The sequence below is a fragment of the Pteropus medius genome, unplaced genomic scaffold, assembly GCF_902729225.1.
Source record: "Pteropus medius unplaced genomic scaffold, Ma_sr-lr_union100, whole genome shotgun sequence".
NCBI classification, from domain to species: domain Eukaryota; kingdom Metazoa; phylum Chordata; class Mammalia; order Chiroptera; family Pteropodidae; genus Pteropus; species Pteropus medius.
The window spans coordinates 943619-970805 of record NW_024350396.1 but is presented as its reverse complement, the minus strand read 5'-3'; the positions used below and the strand labels follow the sequence as shown (position 1 = coordinate 970805).

Sequence of the window (27187 nt, the reverse complement as noted above, 5' to 3'; positions counted from 1 at the left end):
CATTGTCCATTTACACTCGGAAACGAAAGAAACACATCCATAAATTCCCATTAAGCTGTAAACGGCGTGTTTTTATAACAGCAACGGTAAAAAAAAATTGCTTTTAACTTTTAACAGGTGATAAACACATCCGTGCACGCACTGCCTCCGGGAAATCGTGTCGGATGAAGGATGAGGGCAGCCCTAGGACCCTGCTGGATACGTCATCTATCCGGTAGGTATCTAGGTAGCAGTGGTTTCGTGTGGTCTGCAACAGGAAGAGACTTCACCGTGTCCCAGAAACACAGCGAGTCTGTGATAGTGTTGGGGGGAGCGGCGGAATCTGTCATCGTAAACACTACACTTCACAGATACTCAGGATCCCACGAGAGGACAGAGATGTATGTGAACAAGCATCTCGCTCTACAGAAACTCAAAGTCTTCAAGGAAGGTGCAGATGCGCCCACAGCCAACTCTGATTAGGGGGCCAATGAAAGCCCAGGGGACGCCTCTTACCTGGGGACACCTGCTCCGAGTCAGCAGAAGGAGGAATAGAGTTAGGGAAGCTGGCTGTGGCGTTGCAGGGGAGATACAAGAAAAACTGGTTAAGGATTCTGAACTATTTTTTTTTTACTGAAACACATAAGCAGAGCAAAGAGCATGGTCTAAATTCAAAATTCGGTCGAGTCACCGTCAAAGTCACACTTTTCACCTCTCGATGGCACTTTGCCGTGACGGAACGCCACCGGAGGATGATGGCTGAGTTGCTCCATCTCTGCCGGCAAACACAGAGGAAATGCTTCTCCAACTTCCTCCGGGGCTCTTGTTAGAAACAGCTATTTCCACACCTGGCTTCTATTTCTGCTCTGCCGAACTCTGGCGCCCAGCACGTCAAATCGCTGTTAACGGCAAGAGCAGATGCTACCTGTTCTTACCCTTGATCTGGGCACAGAGTTTTACGAAAGATTCTACTTGTCATTTGCCTCATCTCGGACGTCTCTCGATGTGGGGAACAGGGACTCCCTGGATCGCGCGCGGCACACCCCCACGATGACAGTGACGAGTGCAGTTTGCACAGAACGATTTCTCACCCAAGATGCTATGTTGTATACTCTCCTTGATGTTTTCATTCCAGAGTCTAAACTCCACCAATCATACATGGGAGACATGACAAAATTATTCAGGGGCTACCAGCCCATTATCGGGGCAAAAGTAAACAACGGTCTGCTGACGTCAGTATGCAAATGAGGGGTAAAGACTCAAAGACGCCCTTGAGATTGACTGACCTGGTTTGAGCAGTGATGAGTGACAATTTAAGCGACACATCAAACTGCTAAATAATCAGACTCAGAGGTCGCCAAACTTTGTCTCTCTCGTGCCAGGTAGTAAATGTTTTAGGTTTTGGGGAGGTTGCTTTCCCGCTTTCTCAGCTCTGCCATGGGAAGTCAGAAGCAGCACCGACAAAGGAGCATGGCCATGTTTCAATAAAACTTTATGGACAAAAATCCGGCGTGCCGCTTGATTTGCCACACATGCCGTAGTCTGAGGGGTCTGCCCTAATTTAACTGACCCGACCGCACAATATTAACTACTCCTGGATCGAGCAATTCACGATTTGTTTCACTTAATCGAAGTCTTTCCATAATATCGTCCGCAGGAACGAAGAAAGAAGGGTTTCTTCGGCCGGAGTATAAAGCAAACCTTGTCCTGGCTTTCGTCCACCCTTACTACATCCTCACCTCCACCTGCTCACACTATTTATCTTTCGAGTCCAGCTCAAGTGTTTTTTTTAATTGATGTTTTTACTCAGAAATCGTTTCTTAAAACATGCCGGGAACTGCTCTAGGTTCTGGGGATGCAGATGCGAGCCAAACAACACGTCTGCCGTCACAGGTGTTATAATCTACCGCGTGAGAGTCACACCTGACACGGACTCGGCGCATTTGCAAACATTTCAGCTACACGGACTGTGCAGGCATCGGCATAGTCCTCCAGGGTTTGCCTCTCGTACCTATGCGATCAGGCCGACCCTAAAGACGAGGAAGCCGACACAGCGCTGTTACCTGGTTTATTCTTCCTCCCACTTAGGCTTGATCTGGGCACAGAGTTTCATGAAATCGTCCACTCGTCATTTTCCGATGCCTTCCTTATACTGCCTTTGGGCGACATCCTTCGTGTCCAATTTCTACTACTACCCAAACGATCTTAGATGTATAAAAAAACTACACGTGAGCAATCATTATATATAAAATTTTAAATATTTTCATTATATATAAATTTTAAATCTAGGTAAACGTGTCTTAAAATTTAAATATATAAATTTCAAAATTTATATATTTATAAACATGTCTTAAAATTTAAATATATAAATTTTAAAATTTATATATTTAAATTTATATATTAAAATTTATATGTTTAAATTATATATGTAAATTATATATGCAAATTAATATAAAATAATTTTATGTATTAATATATATTTAAATGTATGCAGAAATACAGGTATATCCGAATTGCATCTTTAAGTTTATATACACAGATAAATTTAAATATAGAACTTGTATGTAAATAAAATTATATGTAAATATATATTTAGGTTTATATATAAACAAATTTATAGATTGAAATTTATATATAAACAAATTTATAGATTGAAATTTATATGTGAACAAATTTATAGATTGAAATTTATATGTAAACAAATTTATTGATTAAAATTTATATGTAAACAAATTTATTGATTGAAATTTATATGTAAACAAATTTATTGATTGAAATTTATATGTAAACAAATTTATTGATTGAAATTTATATGTAAACAAATTTATTGATTGAAATTTATATGTAAACAAATTTATTGATTGAAATTTATACGTAAACAAATTTATCGATTGAAATTTACATAGAACTAAATTTCATATACCGAAGCAATATATAAATTTATACCTGAATTCATTTTTCTTGGACATATGAATTTGGGTGCAGGTCGCTCATCAGCCACATCATCTGACATCCGTTGTTCACACTTTCGTCTCTGGCAACGCCGAGCCTCGTTTTTGCTCACTGCGAGCATCTCGCTCCTGCCTAGAATACACTTCCTACCTTTCCTCTCCCAGCCGACACTTCAAACCTTCAGGCTGTAGACGATGAGCTAGCTCCTCTCAGGAAGCTGAGCCCCAGGTTGGGTTAAGGACCTTCCGCCATTCCTACGAGAGAGTCCCTTCATCCGCCCTTCCCTTTCTAGATCTGCATCTCAACAACAGGACATCAGCTACGACAAGTCAGGGACCTGTATCCTTCGCCTGATGCCCTAGAAGTTAGCCCCATGCCCGGCATTTGCTACATGAATGCTCCGCAGTCGAATTCAACTGAATAAGTGACTTGATGCATGGAGAGCATGTGCGATCATCTTTCTAAGGTGAAGACGCAGTGGGGTGCCTCCCGGCACACTCAGTCCCGACGCCGGCAACATACGCAGCTTTGCCCAGTCTTGGGAAGCTGATAAAACTGCTCGCCAAAAGCCGAAGACGCAACCTGAGCAGAGCCACCATCTCACAAATGACGGGAGCCTCTTTGCTGTTACATTTTTTTTTCCCGGAGAAGTATCGCTTGCTCTCCAAAAGCTGCATCGTTGCGTGAGGGGAACAGAGGCCAAATTCGGCGGCTGCGAGGAGGCACTCGTGACAGATGTGGCATCCAGCCAATCAGTGGCTTTTGCAATTTGCCCGGAAGGCGAAGGACAAATGCCAGAAGCTGCGTTGCCTGAGGTGTAGACACCGGGAAACCTTAGCGAGCGTCCCTGGCACCTGGGGAAAGTCTCCCGTCTCCAGCACTCAGGGAACCACGCCTGCCAGAGCCTCTGTGCTTCTGCAGACAGCGCCCTCCCGTCCCGCAGAGTCAACCATCCCTTCCTCTGACATTTACTGCTCGCCCTTAGGCACAGGGAAGCGGAGGTGGAGGTGGCGGCAGAGCCTCAGTCAACGTGACCTTGACTTGGCACAGGAGCAGAAATGTCGCAGAGCGAGGCGTTTAGCTGTTCTCTGCCGAGGCTACGGGGAGTTCTCTGCTGTGAGGAAGAAGCAGACAACTCTGAACTCCACTGTGAAAAAAGCTCAGGGGATTTATTCTGGTCCCAGCTCAGGAAGGATGTACGCAAAGAATTCAAATCAGTTGGTGTCATGATTACTCGTGGTGGGAGGTGACACAGCCTTCTGGTGTGGTGTCCCAGGGAGATCTTCCAGAGGCAGCGTGTGCTCAGTGGCCAGATCCATGCCAAGCTCAGGGGGTGACCGTTCCGACTAAAGAAAGAGCCAACGGAAAGGCCCTCGGGTGGCACCAAGATTGAGGTACTGAGGGTCTGAGAAAAGATGAAGCATCCTCGGTCACGGCGGGACTGTGCACCACCAGGACGCAGACCTCACGTTTCATTCTTAGTGGACGGGAACAGAGTTCAGTGTTTCAAGAAAGGAAGCAAAGCCATGTGACGACGGAGGCACACACTGGGGTGATGCGTCTTCAAGCCAAGCGATGCCGACCACCACCGGAAGCTGGGGGGGACGAGGATGGCACCTCCTCTGGAGGCTTTTGGGGCTGCACGGTCCTGCCGACCTCTCGATTTCGAATTTCTGGTCTCCAGAACACAGATGATAACTTTCCGTTGTTTCAAGTCACCGTATGTGGTACTTTGTGCGCAAGCCAGGAATCCCCGTACGGTACCTTGAGTGTGTGTTCGTGAAGGCTCACCCAGCTGCCCGCAGGGAGAACAGACTGTAGACGGCGCAGAGGGAGCAGGGTGACCACCCAGGAACCACTGGGGAGATGAGTTTGAGGTGATGGGGGCCAACAGGGAGCCGTAATTGGTGGAGTTGAGAAAAGTAGATCCATGTGAGCTATACTCAGAGCATTGTAGGACACGCTGTTGGAATATGGGTAAAGGCAGGTCAAAGAAAGATGCTTGAAGGGGTCAAGGAACCCCAGCTTCGAGAGCCGAGTCTCTGAGGGAACAGTACTGCAGTTCGAAGAGCTCGGACAGATGAGGGAACAGGTGGGCTTGGGGAGTGACATCTACAGAACGCATCTGGTAAGCAAAATGTGTCCGCCAAAGACCCATGTCACATGTCATGGGGGCTCCTGGACGGAGGAGTCTGGGGTTCTAAGGAAGAGTGAGGGCTGGATATGGGGGTTACCAGCACTCAGATGCCACGTGGCCCTGGTTCTGGATGAGATTGCATGAGGCACATGTACACACGAACGAGGGAAGGAGCCCGGGACAGAGCTCCCAAGGTCTCCAGCACTGAGAGGTAGGTCAGAGGAGGAGGCGCCAGCCAGAACTTGAGAAGCCTCTTCCACTGCACCTATCTCTGCAAGGGGAGCCCCGAGAGCTTAACACCCTGACTCTGCCATCAAGTGAAGCTGGGCGGTGCCACCTGCTTCTTCCGTAGGAGAGTGACAGTTCGTAGGACCATTGTCTTGAGCTCTTAGTTAACTGCCTGGATGCAGGTGAGTGTTCAGCATGAAGCGTCTTCTCTACTCTAGACTCCTCTCTACCCACCTGATTCAAATAACCAACACCCGCCCTGGGTGCAATTACTCAATCTGAGAGCCATCATCCGTTTCCTAGGCAGAGTCCCGGAGCGCAAAGCGATTGTATATCCTCTGCTGGTTCAAAGCACTGGCTCCTGTTTACAACTCCCAAAGCAGCCAATGTAGATGTTTCCCGTATTTTAACAGCCCCGATGCAATTTTCATGTTTAACAGCTAAAAGTGGTCACGGGCTAACGCCCAGGGTAGGGAACGTTGTGTTATCTGCCTGGATGAAAACCCTAAGGACTTTGTTCCGAGACGCTGTCAGATTCATGGGACGCTTGGACAGAGACAATGACTCCTTGCTGCTTGAGTGGAAGTAAGAATTATTAGTAAATCAGCTTTACTAGGTTGACACAATCATTCAGAGCATGGGCACGGTGGAAGGGAATCTATTCTAGAAAGTTCTGAGAAGTAAACATTTCCGGAACGAGTATATGAAAGACAGTGCCAAGATGGCTAAAATTTGTCTAGACTTATATTGAAATATCACCTTGGACCCTCCCTTTAACACTCAACTTCCTTTCATGCAACAGCCTTCTGACCGAGATAAAATTTATGCGAATGTAAATGTAATCAGCTGAATCATACTGCAAATACATTTCCTTTCTTAAATGTGAGAATCATTTAGGGGTGTCACTATCTCTTCACCCCCGTCATACTGAATTATTATGTTTTAAATGCAGGCTAGAGTCATGATCTAATGTCCCCACGATTAAATGGGACAACCTGTTGCATTCTGCGGAAGGATGGTTTAATCGTAGCTGTTGTATCGAATTAGCCTGTCGACTTCATCAGCGAATAAGATGAGCTCACACAGTCGAGAACTTTGGGAGGGGTTCTGATGGAGAGTAGAAACCAGTATTGTTCAGAATACGATGCTTTTTGGATCAGGGCGTGTAAACGGGCTTACATCAGCCTCGAAACCGCTTTTAAGTTTGTGGCTTTCGCAAACTAGGGGTTTTGATACTCGGAAGTCTTTGCTCGTCTCCCACAGCTGGGAGGAAACCACGTCTTTCTTTTAGGGCCCTGTATTTTAACAACGTTGGACCGTCGACTTGATTTTGAAACTAAATTGGACACAGGGATGATGCTCTGTGATCCAGAAGCAGCTGGACTCTGAAGCAGCGTCAGCTCCGAAGCGACACGGCTGTCACCCGCCCAACGTGCTTCTTCGAGCAAAGCAGAACGGAGCAGGGGGCTGCTGTTCGCACGCTTTTCGAGTCGTGCGGTCACCCCAGGCCCCAACCGCCTTGCAGAACCCTTGACGCTGTCTTTCTGATCCACGCGGCTCACGTTGTCAAAGAGCGAACCGTGACAGCAAGGTGCCCGCTCTATTTCCCGCCTGGGCTCGCCGTCCCTCGGGCGCCCCGGCCAGCGGTCACCTGGTCACCTCCCCGTGAACGGAGGCTCCGCAGCACCGTGTCTACAGCTTTATGAAATAACGCCTGACTTCCCGACCTCTTCCCTCACTGTGATTGATGGACATGTCACACCGCTGAGTTAACTTGGGGGACCACGCAGACCCGCGGAGGGAGCGTGAATGCTCGGGGGAGGCCCTGCGTGACATGCCGTCTGCAACGCCATCTACGGCGCTGTGATCTGTGAAACCAATGCCGGACAACCCCCTCCATGCTGACCGTCACGGCATGGAACCACAACGGAGACAGGTGGCTTCGATCGACAGGTGGCCGAGGTTCCTGCCCATGCCTGCGAGTAAGGCTGGGCACGGGGGAGGGACGGAAGGATGCAGCGCGGGAGGCAGGGCTGACCCGTGCGGACCAAACACGCCGCGTCCTTCGCCGAACCCGTGCTGGCCGTGCGCACTGCGGAGGTGCCACGGGGCATGCAAACGAGGGACGAGCCAGGAGCGTTCTCGTGTAAACAGTGACATGAACGGAACCTTTTACTACGGAGCCGGAGCCGCTGCCTGCTCGCCTCATCCTCAAAGCTCTGGGACGGCGAAACTGGACAGAATCACCTTAGACAGGGCCTAAGGCAACGCTGCATCGCAGCGGACCATTTGCAAAGATAACAAGAGAGCAGATGTCACGACGACCGGACTGATGACTACAGGAACGAAAATGAAAAGCGCCGTTTAGAATCGGCGTCGCCGTGTCATGTTACCTGCACCGATAGCGACGCCTACCTTCTACTGATGTCACTGTCCCCTGCCCTGTCTCATCGACTGCCTCTGTCTCCCCGTCATGCCCCTGTTTGGCTTCGGCCCGAATCAGAGCTTCCCAAACAGCTATTCGCATTAACCTCAAATAAACTCTCGTCACCTCTCGCTCGGAAAGGCCTTTTTCTTTTTAAGTTAATGTGATGGAGGGTGTCCCCCGCCAGCGCTGAGCACAAACCTTTTTCTCATCGGTTCCAGGTAAACAAAGGTGCAAGAAACGATCGACAGCCCGGAGCTTACAAGAGCCCCCGACATGCCCATGTGGCCATAAACAGCAGGACGAGGATGCACAGCCTGCGTGCTGCGGTGGTGACAGATAACACCGGCCTCTCTCCACGTCCCTGTGTCAGGCACGGTGTGACCCGGCCTCAATCCCCTGTGGTTTGCACAACTAGCCAGTTGTTGCTTCTCCTCGTTTCTAGCAGCCCTGGAGAGAGGCGCTGGTGGGGAGGATGGAAAGAGCTAGAAGGAGAGAGAGTACAGAGCACGCGTACTGCCCCCAGCCTGCGTGCTCGGGGAGCATTTCCTGGTCCCCGCGGCCAAGTTGGGCTCCCCTGGCTCTTTATACAGCCAGTGTCTCGTGCATGTAAAAAGTGACACCCTTATTCAGTTGCACGGGGCTCCCTATTCCTGCAGCCCCCAGCCAGCCACCACCCTACCAGCCGGCGGCAGTGGACCACGACCTCCGCAGGAACTGGCTGAGCTACGACGTTCGGTAGCTTAAATGCATGTTCGAACTACGCTCTTTTCGGATCACGATGCTTTATCGGGACGTGGCCCCTGTAAGGTCGAGGAGCATCTGTAATCACAAGGATCCCTAAAGAAAGGAAGAGGTGAAGGGGATGGGATTATGAAAGCAGAGAGGGGACCTCAACACGTTGCACCGTCGACCACAAAGACGGAATAAGGGGCCACGAGCCCAGGAGTGCAGGTGGCCTCTCCAACCTAGACCAGGCCGGGAAGCGGACTCTCGCGAGAGCTTGCAGAAAGACGCAGTCCTGCCGTCACCCTGATTTCAGACCAGTGGGACCCACTCTGGTCTCAAATCTGTGTTGCTTTAAGCCAGGAAGTTTGTGTCAATTTTTCATGGCAGCAGCAGATCACAAATGTCGGGGAATAAAGGGCTTCTTGTTTTAAGCGGCGACCCAATATGGGGCTGTATTGACATTTCTAGGGAAAATGCCGTCATTCCAACAGGGTGACATACAACGTGTGCTTTCAAGTTCGGTGGGGACCATATCAGAAATGGCCACTTTGGCCATTGGACTGTTCAATGCCCGTAACACCGTGAAGCCCAGCGTCTTGCAAAGCCACAGGAAAACGATGCCCGAGTGCCAAGACCAAGGCCAAGGCGCGCCGTGGGTGGGCGAGCAGGCCAGAGCTGGTCCTCACTCTCACCTTTATAGATCCCGTTACTTCCTCCGTGAATTTCTCCTGTGGCCGTCACCTCCTCCACGTGCGCCCCTTGGTCCGAAGTGAAGTAGACGAGGGTGTTGTTGGCCAGTCCTAACTCCTCTAGAACGCTCATGATCTGCCCTGAAGGAGAGAAAAGAGTCAGCTTGAAAACAGTCGCGTCTTGGCAAGGGAGAGGATTCGTCCTCACGGACTTGTCCGTTCATTTCTTGGGGAGGGAGAGAACGACCTTGTGCCACGATGCTTAGGTTATAAAGAAACCCAGTAATTTTCCTTATGGAGTGGAAAAAGACAAATCTCATATGACCAAATCTGTCTACAGATATTTTGTGCTGAACGACCTCTTGATAATTACAGCAGGTGCCCACGTCTGAAGTCACCCATCATGCGTATCAACATCTCTGAGACTTTCCTGCTTCTCGTCATCACCTGTGTCCACAAACCTGACACAGGATATGACCCCCGAGAACAGCACTCCAAAATAAGACCCATCTCAACCGCGACAGCAATAACTGCCTCCACCTGCGGAGCAGGCTCTGAGCTAAAAACATGAGCACGTGCTCTCCTGTCTGGACCGCATCGAATCCCGGGAGTCACCAGCACTGGCTCCACTTGACAGATGACAGCAGCAGACATCCGAAAAGATAAGTGACCCGCTCAGGGTCACGCAGTTACGAAGGGGGTGAGCCGGAGAGGAAGTCCGAAATCGGACTCCAAAACCCGGGGTGTCAAACCCTGAGTCGATGAGAATCACGGAGCAGTGAAAAATAGACATGAAATAGAGAAAAACAGTTAGAGATGCATCCGCAACGCCTGTGGATGAAATCACATGATGGGTGCCGTCTCCTTCCAATTAATCCGGGAAGAAGGGACGTGGGTGCCGGGCGGAGATTCAACGCGAGGGCGTGCAGGGCTCGGGGGACTTCCCGTAGTTTTCTGCCCGCTTCTATTGATGCCGAACATTTTCCAGAAGAGCAAAGTATGAGCCAGTTGAAGCATGAAGGGGCTGATTGTGGACTCGCAGGCACCGAGCGGGAGCTCCCAAACTGGAAGAAACCGGTGGTCACAGCAGAGGCACGCGGTTCACACTTTCCACGGAGACCCACACACTCACAAGCTGCCGGCTGGATTTACTAAGTCAATGCTCGCAGCCATGCTGTGCCTGGCGTCACAGAGTCCGACCGTATTCGCTGACCTTTGACCGCCAATACCCTGCCCTCCCCAGAACCCTCAGGACGCGAGGAATAAAGCTGCCCGTGTCCTTTTCATCGGCGTGGCAAGGCCGACCTCAGTCTCCAGTTAGGGCTGGGGACTATCGTGTCACTGTAGCAAGACCGAAACTGGAACTCTATGAGGACACAGGTGTTCTTCGCAGCAGAAAGAATAACAGATCGTGGGGACACCCTACCCCGTGGGCGGGTCGCGCCCCAGTGGGGACAGGCCCTCCACCCCAGGGTGCACCCTCGCCTGGCTGGCCCACGGAAGGGATGAGGGCGGCAGCCTCGACACGCCACGGAGGTGGTGGACATGATCTCCGATGCGAACGCAAGACCGGCTCATTTGCTACAACACGTGTTTTTTGCACATTCCATCTTTCTCGGTTTTTTAACTCAAATAGTAAACATCCCTAGAAGCCACACCACATGCATAAATGTCACGCACAGAACCCAAGAAGAGGACACACGAGGGCCACGTTCGGGACCGGAGTCCCGTGATAAGTCCTCGTCAGGCAGACATTCACTGTGCTGGAGTCGGTACAGCTAACCCGCTGGCTTGGTCTCAGGGTCTGATGTAAATTTAAGCCTCAGCATTTTCAAAATGGTAATGAGTTTAACGAGTCGAAATAGGAAGCAGCAACCAGGCAACAGAAGCCTCGCTTATCCTACCTGGAAGGAAAAGTACCCAGACTGGCTCATAAAACAATTTCTAAGTAAAATAACACAGACAGGCAGAAACCCCGCACTTCTTCGGGTCGTAATTAATCATTTGCAAAAGGACTTGCAGTCACGCATCTCTATGTCAAAGGATATTCACCTTTCATGTGTTTCCCAGGAGCTTAGCATGATGAAAATCCCGTGAAGAAATGCCTTTTTTACAAAAACATGACTTCTGGGGAGGGAAAAATAGGGCGTAGGTGACAGAGGCTCTGTTCCTCCCTCTGGCGACCGAATCAAGGTTGCGACGGGAACGAGGAGCAGCAGGAAGGACGAATCATCCGGGATCGAGAGCAACAAGCCATATGATAGGGAGAAATGCAGGACAGCACCGTGCGACGGCAGGAGGTGGGACCGGACGAGGACGCGGAGCTGCCCGGTCCCCAGCAGCTGAGTGGCACGGAGGCTGCGGCAGTGACAGAGGCCGCGGCAGACGCCTCTTCAAGGGGCCGCGTCCTCGAGCGGATTTTCGCGACGATGGACCTGCCGGCTCTGAGCGCCCGTGCCTGTTCGGCTGCGCGCAGGGGGCACTTGCGGGGAATTACAGGGAGACATTGTCGGAGTGAGGGCCGAGGGGACACTCGCTGGGTACAGAAGTGACGGCAGTGTCCACGGCTCCCTGTTGAGCCCTCCTCGCTCCCAGTACATGGATATAGCACCGCCACAGCCCTGACATCCTCAAACTGGATCACAGAGTTCGGTCCGCCCAGAGGATGCCCTGAAACCCCGCCTCCCCCAACCTGGGCCCCACCCAAGCCACATCCAGGTGTGTCCTTAGCCAGTCAGGTGTTCTTGCTGAGCAGCGCCCAGACTCACACTGGAGGCAGGTGGCCTCGGTTTCTGGTGTGGCCTTTTGAGGAAACTATAAGCACAGCCTCTGTGGATTGCTGACTGAATCTTAACAGGTGACCCCAAAGGGGCACAGGCTGGGGTTAAATTTGGCCTGCAGCTGAACCCCTCTCAGGACTGTGCCACTGGACAGACACCTACTTCACAAATCCACATTAATAAGACCAGGAGAATTAGGAGCTTTGCTTAGTACATAGAAACAGACACGGAAAGGCAGCCAAAATGGGAAGACAAAGAAGCAGAAACCACACCACAGAACAGAACAGAGATCCAGGAATAATGGAGTCAAGCAATCTCACAGATGCAGAGTTCACAACACGGGTTATAAAGATGCTCAGTGAACTTTTGGGACGAGTAGAGAAATTCAGTGAGAGCTTCAACAAAGAGATAAAAAACATAAAAATGGAAACGGAAATAATAAAAAGGAACCAGTCTGAGATGAAGAACACATCTGAGATGAGAAATATATTAAATGGAATAAACAAAGCGAATAAAGAAGAGGATCCAATGACCTATCTAGAGGACGGGAAAGCCAAGGACACTCAATCAGAATGGCAAGAAAAAGATGCCAAGACTATAAAAATCATTTAAGAAGCATACGAGACACTATTAAAGGTCAAAATATCCATCTGATCGGCTTACCTGAAGGAAAACAAGATGTTCAATAGCTGTTGGAACATATAATGATGGAAAACGTCCCTAATCTGGGGAAGGAGAGGGACATAAAACACCAGGAAGCTCCAAGAACCCCCAAAACCACGGATGCAAAGAGGCCCACACCCAAGACACATCGTAATTAAAATGCCAAAGGTTAAATACAAAGACAAAATCTTAAAAGCAGCAAGAGAAAAGCTGTTAGTTTCCTACAAGGGAGCACCCATAAGCCTGGCAGGTGATTTCTCAAAAGAAACTATGCAGGACAGAAGGACTTAGCACAAAATACTCGACGTGATGAAGACCCAAGATCTATAACCAAGGACTTTATCCAGCAAAGCTATCATTTAGACGTGAAGGACAGATAAAGAGGTTCCCAGACAAAAATAAGTTAAAGGAATTTATCACCACCAAGCCAGTATTACAGGAAGTGTTGGAGGGAACTTCTTTAAGAAGAAAGAGCATGTATCAAAAACAGGAATAAAGAATGGTAGCAACTACATTCCTATCAACCAGTACCTCAAATGGAAAAGAATTAAGTGCTCCGACCAAAAGATAGAGTGATGAATGGATAAGAACACAAGACCCTTACATGGTGTCTACAAGAGACTCACTTCGGATTAAAAAACACACACAGACTAAAAGGAAGAGGGTGGAAAAAGATATTGTTTTGATGGACCCAGAAGGTATTTAAGTCAGACAGAGAAAGGTAAACACTATATGAATCTAAGGACTAAAAAGAACAAACTAATCCAAAACAGACTCACAAATAGAGTGCACAATTTGGTGTTGGACAGAGCGGAGGGGGTTTTGGGAAGCTGGGAAATGGGGTGACGGGTTAAAGAAGTACACATCAGTAGCTGATGGATGGTCACGGGGATGGGGAGCACGGCGGAGGGGATGCGGTCAGCGTTAATATGATGCAGGGCCAGGGGAGGGAGGGAGCAATCGCGGAGATCGTTTTATGTGCTATTTAGATGTGTAACCAATGTACTGTATACTCGAAGCCAATTAAAATAAATAAATCAAAGGAAAAAATGCGGCTTCCGCGAGAATATATATGGACACAAAAACCTGCACGCAAATATTTACAGCAGGTTTATTTATAATCGCCAAAACCTTGGAAGTGACCAAGATGCCCTTCAGCAGGTGACGGATAAATAAACCGTGTCCATCCAGACAGCGGAATATTAGTCAGCACTAAAAGGAAACGAGCCGTCCAGCCACGAAAAGACATGACGAACCTTAAATGTATGTGACCGTGTCAGAGAAGCTCATCAGAGAAAGCCACACACCGTGCGATTCCAACTCTATGACATTCTGGAAAAGAAAAACCTACAGAGACAGTGAAAGCTTCCGGGATTTGGAAATGGGATGAACGGGCCGAGCACAGAGGATGTTTAGGGCATGGAAACTACTCTCTGACACTGCAGTGGTGGACACATGTCATGACACATGTGTCCAAACCCACAGAACGTACAAACAGCAGATCATAATGAAAAGTACGGGTTTTAGTTGATAGTAATGTAGCAATATTGGCTCACTGACTGCGACAATGTGCCACCCCAATTTAGGACATTGTAAGGTTGATGGTGTGAGGAAGAAAAGGGACGTATGAAAACCCTTCACAGCCTCAACTCGATTTTCCTGTAAGCCTAAAACCGTTCAAGAAACAGTCTACCGATTCTTTTTTAAAAACACCTTTCCATCGCCACGCGGACTCAGACCTCCTCACCCGTGCATTCAACACGTGTTCACGAAGCACGTACTGACCACGGGGCTGTGTGCTACCGGCTGGGGCACCACGCTGTCAGGGACCCCGTTCCTCCCCAAAGCCTCCTGCTGACACATCTCCTCCGTTCGAGCCAGCTGCCTCTGCTCACAGAGTCCCCTCCAGGCTATTTCCATCTGCAGACAAATCCGCAGCTGCATCTCTTCTGAAGCACAGACGACACCTCTCCTCAACAGTCCTTTCTGGGTGTTTCTGTCAAACTCCTACCTTTCCATGATAAGATATTTACCTTGTGCCCATCCATTTTTTTCTTATTCATCGCCTCGAATGCTGACTTTAATTGTCGTTTTCATCAAAAGCATCACAAACTGCTGGGCTGGGATTAATACAAGAGAATCTGGCTGGGGCCACCGTACGAATGGAATATTTGGTTCAGTCTGTGGAGAAATTGTCAGCTTTCTGATTTCCTCTTAGTCTTTTTTTTTTCCCCCGCCTTGAAAGGCACCCTCTGGACCCCATCCTGTGTGGGCCTTAAGCCTGACTCTCATTTGTTAAGCCCAGAGCCCATTAACCATTTAATTTTTTATAAGATTGATCCTGTAACGGTCTAAAATATTTCTCCCCTAAAAAATTCTGAACAGAAATCTCCTATGGGAACAAATGCTCCTGTTTTATTCCTGCTTTCAGAGCGACACACGGCTAGTAACAGGTCCACAAATATTATTTTTCGGCAAGGTTCTCAAGGTGTAATCATACCAATTTATATAGGATGATAGTTTTGAATTACCGACGGTGGGCTGCAGGATAGCTTATAAATGAAATGTTTTATTTCTAAAGCTTTCTCATCTTGTTCCCTGAATGAAACAAATACAGAAAATAAGCTATTTCGAGAGCAATTTGTTATTTAACTGCAGACAACAAGAGCGAGCTTATCAAAAAAATGAGAACTTCCTGGCCAGACTTTTGTAATCCTAAAAAGTACTTGGAAATGGGAAAATCTGGCTCCTTTGTCTCCAGGTGTGGATGTGGGGTGCACTGAAAGCCTAAATTCTAGAGAGTTCCCTTATTCCACGTAATCATTGCCCAAACAAGTGTTAAGCCACGGTTGAGAGTCACCCCTTGTGATACGCCATCCGGGAAATATCCGGGTCTTGCCCGATGCGGGCTCTGTCACATACAACTAGGAGCTCCTGGCCCCGATAGCAGCAGACTTGGTTTGAATCCTGGGTCCCTGGCTTGCTCCCCAGAATCATTACCTCTAAGTTGGAGACGGTAACCATTATCGTAGATAACTGCTTGGAGAAATAAAGGGGGAGGCTTGTGTCCCGAACATTTAGCTCAGGGCTGGTCACCCGGCAAAAGCTCAACACAGCTTTGCTCTTACTACGGAGTTGGAAAAAATCTGGCATAGGGGTAGTAGACTTCTCGGGGTGACCATTTCACAAGTTAGAGAATCGTCCGATTGTTACTTTACACCTAAAACTCCTATCATATCGTGTGTAACTGGAAAATGAAAATACATTTTGAAAAATCACCTGGCCTCATTGAAGCCTTATTATGGCAGTTCTCTTTTTATATCTACAAGGTAGACAAAATATTGGAACAAAATGCTATGAAGGAAGTGGGGGGAAAAAAATCTGTTTCAGCCAGCCACCACGAATAATTATAAAAGAATTTCCACCTACTCAAGGTAATCCACAGAATGCAAGAAGCTCTAAAAAGTTGCCCTAAAGCTATGTTAGTTGGTCCTTGGTCCGATTGATAGGTTAATAGTGGGCCTCGAATATTCCTTCTGAGCACCGAAGTTTGAGAAAAATGAGAATATCTACTTGTAGCACCTGGTGGTGGTCATGCCTCTCCATCAGGCATGGAAAATGCTAGGCGTTGTTGCAGAAGCCAGCTTTGATCTAAGTTGTGATGCTCTCCTCCGTCAGGTACAGAGGGCCATGGACACATTCTGTTGCCTCTGGCCAGAGAAAGGTAATTCTTTGTTAGCTTATGTAGGATTAGAAGCATAAACAACATCTCATACGCTGGGACATAGCTGTCAATGCACACGTAGATTCATTGTCTCCCGTGGGAGGCAAGGTCCGTTTAATGCAGGTAAACTTGATCTTGGACTTCTTCCCAAAATAAATGGGCCAGATTTCTAAACCTTCAGCCTTAATCTCTTCCATTACGTGGAGCTCAAGAGATACTGTAGATGGGATGATTGGAAGCATATGAGCTACCTCTCGTATACAGTCAAGTTGGAAAGCTTCCGCTTAATAGAAAAAAAATATAGCATACGACCCAAAATCAAAGTGCAACGGCTGGATGATTTATCTGAATCCCATAAGCTGGTCAAACTACAAAAATTATGTGCTGGCTCGTGGGGTGTATGTCAAGCATGAGTCATTGTTGTTTGTTATGGCTTCTTCCTTTGTGAGTTCACTTCAGGATATTTTTAGAGAGAAGTAAGCAAAGAATTATAACCATTAAATGGAAGATAACAGTTTTTGCCTAATCATACCTGAATCTAACACAGTCTGAGACTCGGTCATTCAGATGCCGCCTGGACATGAATGTCTAAGGGGACGCTGGGGACGAAACTCGTGCGCTAAGGACCTGGGAGCCGAGGGTGAACTCCCCCGCACGGAAGCGCAGTGGCGGCTTCCATCACAATTAATGCTTGAGCAAGGAGCCAAGGAGGGCTCCAACTTTGTCACAAACACTTTATGTTCCAGGGGAGCCATCTTCCTTGAAGTTCTTTAAGAAGAGGATCAATCCAGTCCTCACGGCCGTGGCCGAAACACACTTCGCTGCGCCCGGGGCCGGATCTCAACTGCTTACTCCCCCATCTGATTCCGCACACGCCTTAATTTTGGGGATCCTGTCTTATCTCACTCATATCCACATCTACCGCCCTAATGCCAAATTTTTACTCAAAACAAGGGTAGAAGGAAGATACCCCTGATCATTTTCCAACTAGCTACGGAAAAGTAACCAAATAGAACTGACGAGGCTACTTCGTGCATTACTTCACATCACGTTTTCGTGCTCCTGGTTGACTCGAAGAACCGAGATTTTGTATTTAGAACATAGGTTCCCTCGTGCGTTCATATTCTATATATGTCAGCCCTCCTTAAATTAACAGGCATATTTATCACCTGGAGACCCCGGTTCACTACCCCTGGTGCGACATCTGAGAACTTGAACTTTCGAAAAGTTCCTAAGTGATGCCGAAGGACCGTATCTTTAGGAGGAAAGTTATGTGCTATTAAATGTTTAATCAACGTTGACATGTAACAAAAGGAGACAGTCGGTATTATACAGATTGATACCGAGACTGAGCTAGAATTTCAGGCGATTCAACACGTAGGTTTTATGCGCAGTAAATAACCGTATAATTAGGACGACGAGGCTCGTTAAGCAACAGAACCGTGAGAGATCAAAATGCTGTCATTGTACGCATGACCCTTCCTTCACTTCCCTGGTGTCCCCCTCCCCATTGGCGTCTGAGCGGCTACGATTTCCGAGAAATTCATCCTCGTCTTGCATTAAACCCGGTTGTCACGGAAATGTTGACATTCCCTCCGTTAAACCCGCCGTTGCCCCAATCGCAGGTGCGAGGCGTGATGTCCCCGCGTGCACTAGCATCTGCTCGTACCATCGGGGCTGCTCTCAAGTCTCTACCCAACTCGCTCTTAGAGTTGGAAGAAGCTGTGCCTTCTCCGAGGCGTCTCATTTCCTGGAAATTACTGGAATAAGTCCGACGAGTTCTCATGCTCACACAGCACATATCAGTGAGACACACACACACAGAACAGGGGCATGGTGTGTGTTTGATGACAGCACGCACGTGTGCCTGGCGGGAATCCCAGAGTCGGCGTGCCTGGGCATCTGAGGATGACGCTGTGGACAGCGCCCGTGGTCACTGGTTCCCTCGGGTCACAGAGTGGTGGCCGACCCGGGCAGCAGGCACTCAGACTGACGCTGAGGGTGAACACCCAGCTTCCCCTCTCTTGATCCAGGAATGCCGCCGCGTTTCCTGCACTGGACCGCCTTGTGGGAAGAAAGGCTTGGGGATTCCGGTGGCACATTTGGTCCTTGGAACTGTCACCCGCTGAAACTGCCCTGAGGGGCGATCCAGGCTTGGTCACAGAGAATAAGGTTGTCCGGTTGCCCGCGGGCATCATGCCTACGATGAGAGCTGCTGGAAAGCTCCAGAAACAGATCAGCCAGGAATATCGCCAGCAACATCTGACGGCAGGGGTGGCCTTAAACGCTCTGCCTGAGCCGGGCGGCCAGCAGGCACGCTGCCCCCGGAGACGACACACAACCATCCACGAAGCTAAGCCTTCAGCATTCTGTTATTCGTGATGCTCTGCCACCCCGCCCACACTCACTGCCACTGTGGGACCAGACGTGCCGTGCATGAGCTTTTACCCTCTAGAAAGCCGAAGACACAGAACTGAACACGATGCTTCCTGTCGCTGACCTCCTTCCGCAGGTCCGGCCCGGATGCGAACCGTCCTCACCACTCACGTCGCGGGCTGGGCACGCTGGCGAGCACCCCGCGTGCTCCCCTCTTGGCACGGGCCCCCATCACCCCGGCCTCCAGTTTGCCTGTCGGCAGCTGCCTGATGCCAGGGCAGGTGCTGTCCTTATCGGGAGTCCTCAGGCTCCTGGTAGGAGCTCGGCTGTTCCTTTGAGATCCTTCGTCCCAAGGCTACGGGCAGATGGGCTCCTCTGGAGACTGCGATCCACAGCGCACATCTCAAATATACGATGAAAATTGTAATACAGACATTAAAGAAACGGAAGATGGTGCACATACGTGTTTCCTCTTCCGTCAGAATTTCTTCCCATCCGTGAATTTTCTACTCAGAGCAGTAGGGGTGTATGCACGTTTTAAGCAAAGATGGTTGACTCATTAGGTGAAGGAGAATAATAATAATAATAATAATAATAATAATAATAATAATAATAAAGCCGTTCGCATATGTTGAACACTTTTCGTACATCACGGACCATGCGACTAGTCTAAATACATGACTTCATTTAAATCCGATTGATTAATTCAACTAATTCAAGCAAGTAAGATAATTCTATGCGGGGGGACGGCTGCATTCAATTTTTTGATGACCCCTAATTGGGTCATGACATTGACCAGAGACATTCAAATCCATTCCTGATTCCCCTTGTCGACCTCGCCTTTCAAATACATACATTGGTACTCACTGGAATATTATCTGAACACTGCGTTCACGTAGCCTGCCAAATCTTAAAAAATATTTCGTTTCTATGCCTCGAAACATTTAACTAGCAATTGAAGTGTGTGCTCACTGGAAGCAGCGGAAGCTGGTATAAGATCACCCATAGCACCCCTGCCGTACCCACAAGGACGTCCTCCTGTTCCCGGCACCCACTGCTGCATTTTGAACAGAGACATCTTTACGGGATGTGAGCCTAGCTCAAGAACCCAGGACAATCTGCTAGAGAGGCACAGGCACGTCCAGCATCTCAACTAGTCCAGCTGTGCAGAAAGCCGTGTACTGCGGGGTCACGCACCTCTCGGACTTCAACCTTCCCACCTGTAAACTGGACGTGACGATAAAAACATCCCATCCCGTAGTCACGGGGAGTAAACAGATTAATCCATGTACAGTGTTTCAGTCAGTGAGCAGAATCTACCAAAGGCTTTTGCCAGAGTAGCTACTGTCCGTCAATACATGTTTAATTGTTATTGTGTTGTTGCTATTACTGAGACTATTAAAATGCTACCGCATATCTTATTAATCCTTTTTGAATTAATTGGGGTACTGACTGCTTGATAATTTATGATGGTATCTTCTTTATGGAAACGATTTACAAAACAGTGTTAAAAACCGCTCCTTTTGCTTCGAGATGTAAATTCGAGGTAAAATAATATCCATCCTTGGGCTCACGACCATGAAATTAAGCTTCGGGTTTTGTACAAATGGTAACGTCGTCACGGAGTTTGTGAAACTCAGAAGTGGAATGATTTATAAGCTCAATTAACGTGGAGAACCAAAGTCAATATTCCGCACGATGAATTCCGCAGTAAATATTACGGCCAAAAGTTTGCATCACCAGACCTGCCTCGGCCCTGCCCCATTGACCTGTCTCCAAGCTTTTCATTCTCTTACTACATAGTGTTTGCGTCTCTAGGCTAAGGCTGCAATAATCTCTTTGTCTAGAAAATGTCCCATTTTCTCGCAAACGCAGATTTACCGGAACCTGATACAGACAACAAAGAGAAATGAAGACATACCCAGTGTGCGCGTCTCCTTCATTCTTGCCAGCCTGTTATAACTGGGTCTTCCGAAACCCTGGCTCACACTAAGCTCTCCAGATGTGCACACACGAAGCACACGCCTGAGACCAAGGTTAGCTTAATGGAGGACAAAAATGCGTATTTGAAGGTAAGGATTAATCTGCAAGAACAAAGCATTCAAAATTCACGCAGTTCAGAGCAGAGCCCAGGACGGAGCACGGCATGGGTGCCACGTGTCACCTTGGTGGGCAAGGGGGTCAGACGGGGGTCCTGGAAGAACAGAGCACAAAATGGCTTCGTTACCGCCCGCCGTGCACGACGGGTGAAAAGGGGCGACTAAGCAGTTCTGATCTTTATGTCCCTGTGGCCATCCCTCGTCTGTCTTTAACCACGGACTATCCTGGGCGTCGGCTCTGCCGCAGGAATTCCATTCTCTACGCTTTAAGTCGTACGCATAAAGGAGCCCGCTAAGCATGTTTGAGGGGCACGTGGTCAGTGCACATGAGTCATTCGACTATCAAGGGCCAGGAGGCTGCCCAGGTGCATGGATGTCGGAGCCTGCAGTGTAGACAGCCACGGGGAGCCACTGTGGTCTGCACAGGTGAACGCCAGGACTTACGCACATAGACACCTGGGGCCTGGTATTCTCTCTCCCAGAACGGGGGCCAGAACTGTCCCCCTGGCAGCAGTGACAACCAGAGGGACTAGGAGCTTCCTCTCCCCTGCAGGAAACCGTCATTCTGAGCATGGCGGTCTTGGCACAAGGCACGATTGCAGGACGAGGGGGTGACAGACACAGCTGCGGAAAAGAGCAAGCAGAAGTCATCCTCAGAGGCACAGAATTCTTGGCTCTCGGTGAGAGAGGGCGTTAGGAAATGTGAGTGCATTATCTAGCACGTGCTAAGTTATTACTTACTTCGGCGTACGCACGCTCACGCAAATACACGTGCGGATGGATGGACGTCCCTGACACGTGTGGTTGTCACAAGTCTGTGGACACTGTTCTGGTCAAAGCCTCCCTTTCTTTCAGCAAATCTAAGGGACCGCAACCCTCCTCGGCCATTGACACCCGAGCCACACCTGCTGCTGGGTACAGGAGCTGCGCTTTGTACAGAAGCGTCTCCTTGCCGAGACGTCCTCTCTGAAACTCTGGGAGCATCAAATGACAAAGAATTTCTAAGACAGAAGCATCTGCCTTATTTGTGAATATGACAATTCCTTCTAGTTCAAAATAAATTGCAATGTCCTTTCACGGCTGGCCTTCCCCTCTCCGTCACTGCAAGCACGGAACAAAACCGAAATGTCACATTATGTAAACAAAGCGAAAGTTCTTTCCTCAAAGTCAGCACTCGGAGCTTCAAAGGTTGTCAAAGGCGCTTATTTTCTGAAGGGTTTTCTTCTTCCTAAAGTACAGGATATTTCCTTACGAAAAATCAGACACACAAATGCATTTTCAAGACGGTTGTTACTGATGAAATTTGGCAGGCGAGCAACAGCTGCGTCAACCAAGCCATTGGACAGGCAACTCCGCCTTCCGACGATTAAAGTTAAAAGACCGAAAATGCTATAATTTTGTCATTTCTGTTCTCTCCTGGCTACCGCCTTACTTCGCAATGAAAAAATATTATGACAAGTGTTCTTTCTGTAACTATGTTCCAGAAGCTGCAAACGCGAACGTGTGCCGATGTTATATTTTTACATGTTGACGATGTTACAATGTGACATTTTGCCGTGACTGACTAAAAGGAGGTTACCTGCATGAATGTCACTGAGTATTTGTTTCAAAACGTAAGTAAGTGATAGACATCGCCATAACCATCAGAAGCCACCTTCCTCCAAATGAGACTCAATGGGTGTGCCTGCTGTTCGTGACCTTACGCGGATGAAATTTTGTCTCGAGTACAGGAAGTGTCTGGTCAGCTCCGAAAACAGCAGAGATGTGTTCCATATTAATTTTCTGCATCCGTGCTGGTTGGAGTTACCTGATGGACAAGGCCGAAGTCACCTTGAGAAGGGGTCATGTATAAAAATTGGCTACTTTGCAACCTGCCTTCGCTTGCGTTTGTATGGCTTGGGAGCAAACACAGTGACTTACAGAGTCCTCCCATAAAGAAACGCCTTTCCAAAAGCTTCTATTGCTAAGCTAACACGAGAGCATCAAGCTGCCACCCTCTCCACGCCGGGGCTCGGCTGCAGTTGACAGGTGGGGCCCAGGTGGGTGGGTCCTGAGGACACAGACGATCAGCTCCCAGCAGACTGGGAGGCGTATGTCCTGAGACTGCAGGCAGGGAGGCATCCGCCAATAATCTCAGAGGACCGAGACAAAGCAAAGACCCCATTTACCCCATTTCCTCACGGCGAGACTCCACACTGCAACGCACGAAACTGTGTCCAGGGACATCTGTGGCCATATGCTTCCCTTTCTCATCAAAAAGAAAGGAAAGAAAAGAAAGAAAAGGAAGGAAGGAAGGAAGGAAGGAAGGAAGGAAGGAAGGAAGGAAGGAAGGAAGGAAGAAGAAAAGAAAAAAAGAAAAAGAAAAAAGGAAGGAAGGAAGGAAGGAGGAAGGAAGAAGGAAAAGAAAGGAAGGAAAAGGAGAAGGAAGCCAGGCAAGATCAGCATCGGCCTGGAGATCTGGTCTCATTTCTCTGCCACTCGCCAGCTGTGAGAGCTGCTTGGGACAAGCTCCTTCAGTTCTGCGTGCCTGGGCTTACACGTCTGTAACACGGGGTAAGAGTGTCCTTTCCACAGCCGTCACGCCACACCTGTGTGACCAGTCCTTCCTCGGGCAGCACGACAGCACGAGACACACAGTCACGCAGCTGAGACTGTGGCGGGAACCGCAGAAGCACGGGGGTGGAGCTGGCCGTGGCGGACACTTAAGCCGTACAGGCGCTTTGTTATGAATCTGTCTCCACAGGTCCGGAGAGCTCTGCTCCACAGAATAAGGCTGCTTCAACATTTGTGAAGGAAAATGCTTCCAAGGACAGAGAGATAGATACGCCCTCTGCGTTAACTGCTTCTTGCAAAGGGGGCTTGACTTTTTAAGCAAACATCCCCATTTTATTTCGTTATGTAATCATTCAGAAAGCTACCCTCTGCTTCTGTGTGATCATAAAAGGCACTTTTTGGAAAGAAGGCATGTTCTTCAAAACGTTCAGATGTACTGAATTTGCAGGAGAACAGAGAAACAGCCCGGCAAATTAATGGAATGGCTTAGGGGAAGAATTTTATTTTTCAGGAAAAAAACCAGTCATCTATTAATATTATATCAGGGTCTAATGCAGAGCTCAAAGACTGAAGAATGGTCTTTATTCTATTCCACAAGGACAAGTAGTTAAAAAAAAAAGAAAAAAAAAACATTGAAAGTTAGACTTTCAATGAGTCAGGGTAGGCATAAGTGCCATAATAATTAAATAAAAATTAATCAATACGTGTGAGTATCGCAGCACGGGCTTCCTTGCTGGGCAACAACATCTTAAGAGTCGTCTAAGAAACTTGTTACATTATATTATCACACTCATCAAAGAGATAAAATATTCCACAGATTCACACTGCAAAATATTCTACTGATTCCGACTGCTAAGGAGTGAAAAATGTAAATTGACTGACAAGCGACACTTTCATGAGAAATGAGAGGGGGCAGGCTCGCATCGGTATACGTGAAAATGTTAAAATTAATGGATTCTTCTTATAAATCTTAGCATGGGGAATGTTCTGGGTTTGGTTTATGCCAACATTTATTATTTGCATCCACCTCTGTTATTTTGTAGGATGACAGAGCATTAAAGGGAAAAACCACAGCTTAGAACCCGCCTCATCTGAATTCTTCGGGGAAAGACGACAGACCGGAGACCTAGAAAGTCGACACGTTCACGGCGTTCGTGAAAAAAACACCGAGAGGCCGGACCGAGGGCCCCGTCTTCTCGCGTGGGAGGACGGAGTGCCCTTCGAGATTTAAACCAAGTGACGCGAGACAAAACAGAGCCAAACTTGAAGTCGAAGTCGCCACGGCAGGCGACCCCGTCATCACGCTCGATGCGCCGCTTACGACACAGCGACAGAAACGGCGCCACGCGCGAGGCGGCGATGGTCAAGCGTTTCCACGACGCCGAGATTAAACAGCTAAAAACTGTCCGGAAAAGGAAGAAAAATCGAGAGAGGGGCGAGGGAGGAGAGGAAGCCCTGTGCACGGAGATCTCCGGCCACCTGGCCGAGTGGTGGCATGTGGACAGCTTAGCGCACAGGGACCGAGCAGGGCCGACACACGCCCTCGTCCCCGGAGAAGACGGGACCTCAACGAGCAGGCCCGAGCCCGCTGCTCCGCACTGAGCCTTGTTTCCCGACCCTGTCTACACCCAAGGCCGCCGGGCCACGCACAAGGGGCCAAGAACGCAGGGTCATGACTTCTCATGCGGACGTGAAAGGCGCAGGGTCACGACTCCTCCTGCACGCGTGCAGGGCGTGCTCTTCAAAGACAGCCTCGACGGAAAGCCTTCCCAGCCCTCTGCGGAACGCCCCGTTTCTCAGAAACGGGGTCATTCGCTTAGGGAGAAGGGGAAGGGACACGGAAGACAGGGGCTCTCTGCCACCGCCGGCGACGCCGCAGGAAGGGCGCACGCTCTGGAAGAAGGGACCGTGGCGGGTCGTGGCGGCGACGGGTACACGGGCTGCGGGAGGCCCGTCTCCCAAACCCGGCGCTTCCCTAACTCCGCCAAGGACGAGGCGAGCTCCGTATGTAACTGTTAACGGAACACGCGGTGACGGGAACCAGAGCGCTGGCCTCTTCCTCCAGCCCATGGACACAGACGTCCCCAGGGCTCGGGGAGCTCCGCACGTGCTGTTTCGCTGCCGGAATCCGTGCGTGTTGCGTGACATTTTTTTTGGAAAAAAAGAATCTTTGCTGCCTGTAATGGCATCGGAAGGAACGTGGGTGGAGATTCACAGATCAGCCCCACGCTTTAAGTACACACGGAACACACAGACCGACATACCGACACTCCAGTCCATCTCTTCGACAGCGTCCCCGTAAGCGTGGTGTTTGCTTTTCTTGGCAAAGTCCTTGGAGGAGAAGAGGGCCGTGTGCACTTGAAGGTATGACAGGACCAGCAGGAACGGTGTCTCTGCATTCCTGAAAAAAAAAAATCCCAAGAGTGATGTAAGCACGTTGGCTACCAGGCTCCTGAGGGGCAGACTAGTATTGCACGGTGACGTTCGTCAACTCAGAAAATGCCACGAAACGATGCCCTTTGTGGAAACTTTCCCTCGAGCAGAGGGGAGTCTCTGCAGTAGCTCTAGGAAGTGACAGTGTTGTCACTTCCTAGAGCTACTGCATAGCACTTCTGTCTGCTGGTCTGTACAGTCTGCTGGTCTGTACCAGCAGACTGAAGTGCTACGCATCTTCTTTTATTGACATCTAACGTCCATTCGGCTTCGCGTCCCACCATGCTGCCCACAACAGGTCTCCCAGAACGAACACTCGGCGGTCAACACTGAAATCTGGGAGGCTGAACGGACCAGTCTTTGAACTGGCCCAAATCTATAATCTCAAGAGTTTCGTGTGATTGCAAAAGCATTTTCCTAAATTCAGAGTCCACCTAAATCTGCTGTGTTGCTATTGGTGAGAACTCACGGATGCGTGAGCGTTATCGGTGGCCGCCGATGCGTGGCCCTTGGGACAACTGCGACGAGCCTGGGTACTGTGGGAAGGTACGGGGGTTCACATCCTCACTGGCCGAAAGGGATCAATAAGTCACACCCCTTCCCCTTCACATCGAGCTGACCTTGGAGAAAGCCCCTTACCGGCTGTGTTCGGTTTCATGGCACAGACTAAATCTTTACCTTTGGCTGGAAAGCACCATCAATTCCTTTCCTGCTAAAAGGGGACATTGAGTGAGTGCCCTTTGAAGGTTACCGGGCACAGGTGTGTGCTCACTTTTCAGCACAGGTGGACACAGCTCTCAGAGATGCATGCAGGAAGCCACAGGCTGCCCAGAGGACAGACACCCTCCAGGGAGCCACCGCCTCAGTGTCCGTGCCCGATGTGTTGCTCTCACACGGGTTCCAGCTCTTCCTTCAACTACCTCTGTGAACCTGGGTGGACGCCCTAAATCTCTAGGCCACAGGCTCCTTATTGAAGCACAGAGAGTTCCACCTCTGCCTTGTCCTAAGGCCAACGCCCTCGCACACCGCACATGCCACCCCAACATGTTATCTGGGCTCAGAGATGGCTTGAGTACGCACAGCTCACTGCCTAGCCTGCCGAAGGTATGCAAAAATATTGCCAAATGAGGCGGGGGACAGATGGGTGGATGGATAAATGGGTGGTGGATGGATGGTAGTGATGGATGGGTAGGTGGATGGATGGATGGGTGGTGGTGGGTGGACAGATGGATGGATGGATGGTAGTGGATGGTAATGGATGGGTAAATGGGTAAGTGAGTGGGTGGTGGGTGGACGGATGGATGGGTGGGTGGTGGGTGGACAGATGGATGGATGATGGGTAGGTGGATGGTGGGTACGTGATGGGTAAGGTGGGTGAGTGGGTGGTGGGGTGGACCTGATGGATGGATGGATGGGCAGG

At 49.2% G+C, this 27187-nt stretch overlaps 1 protein-coding gene across 3 annotated transcripts in view; it reads right to left on the bottom strand.

Annotated features, from left to right (window-relative positions):
- Nucleotides 1–27187, bottom strand: part of STS (steroid sulfatase) — a 115418-nt gene that overhangs the window by 20034 nt on the left and 68197 nt on the right. For all 3 annotated transcript variants that reach the window (XM_039839642.1, XM_039839644.1, XM_039839645.1), the window contains 2 exons: nucleotides 25599–25735; nucleotides 9143–9280 (listed from right to left, as the gene is read on the bottom strand). In XM_039839642.1, the coding sequence (XP_039695576.1) occupies nucleotides 9143–9280; nucleotides 25599–25735 (275 nt within the window). The remainder of the gene's footprint in view (nucleotides 1–9142; nucleotides 9281–25598; nucleotides 25736–27187) is intronic.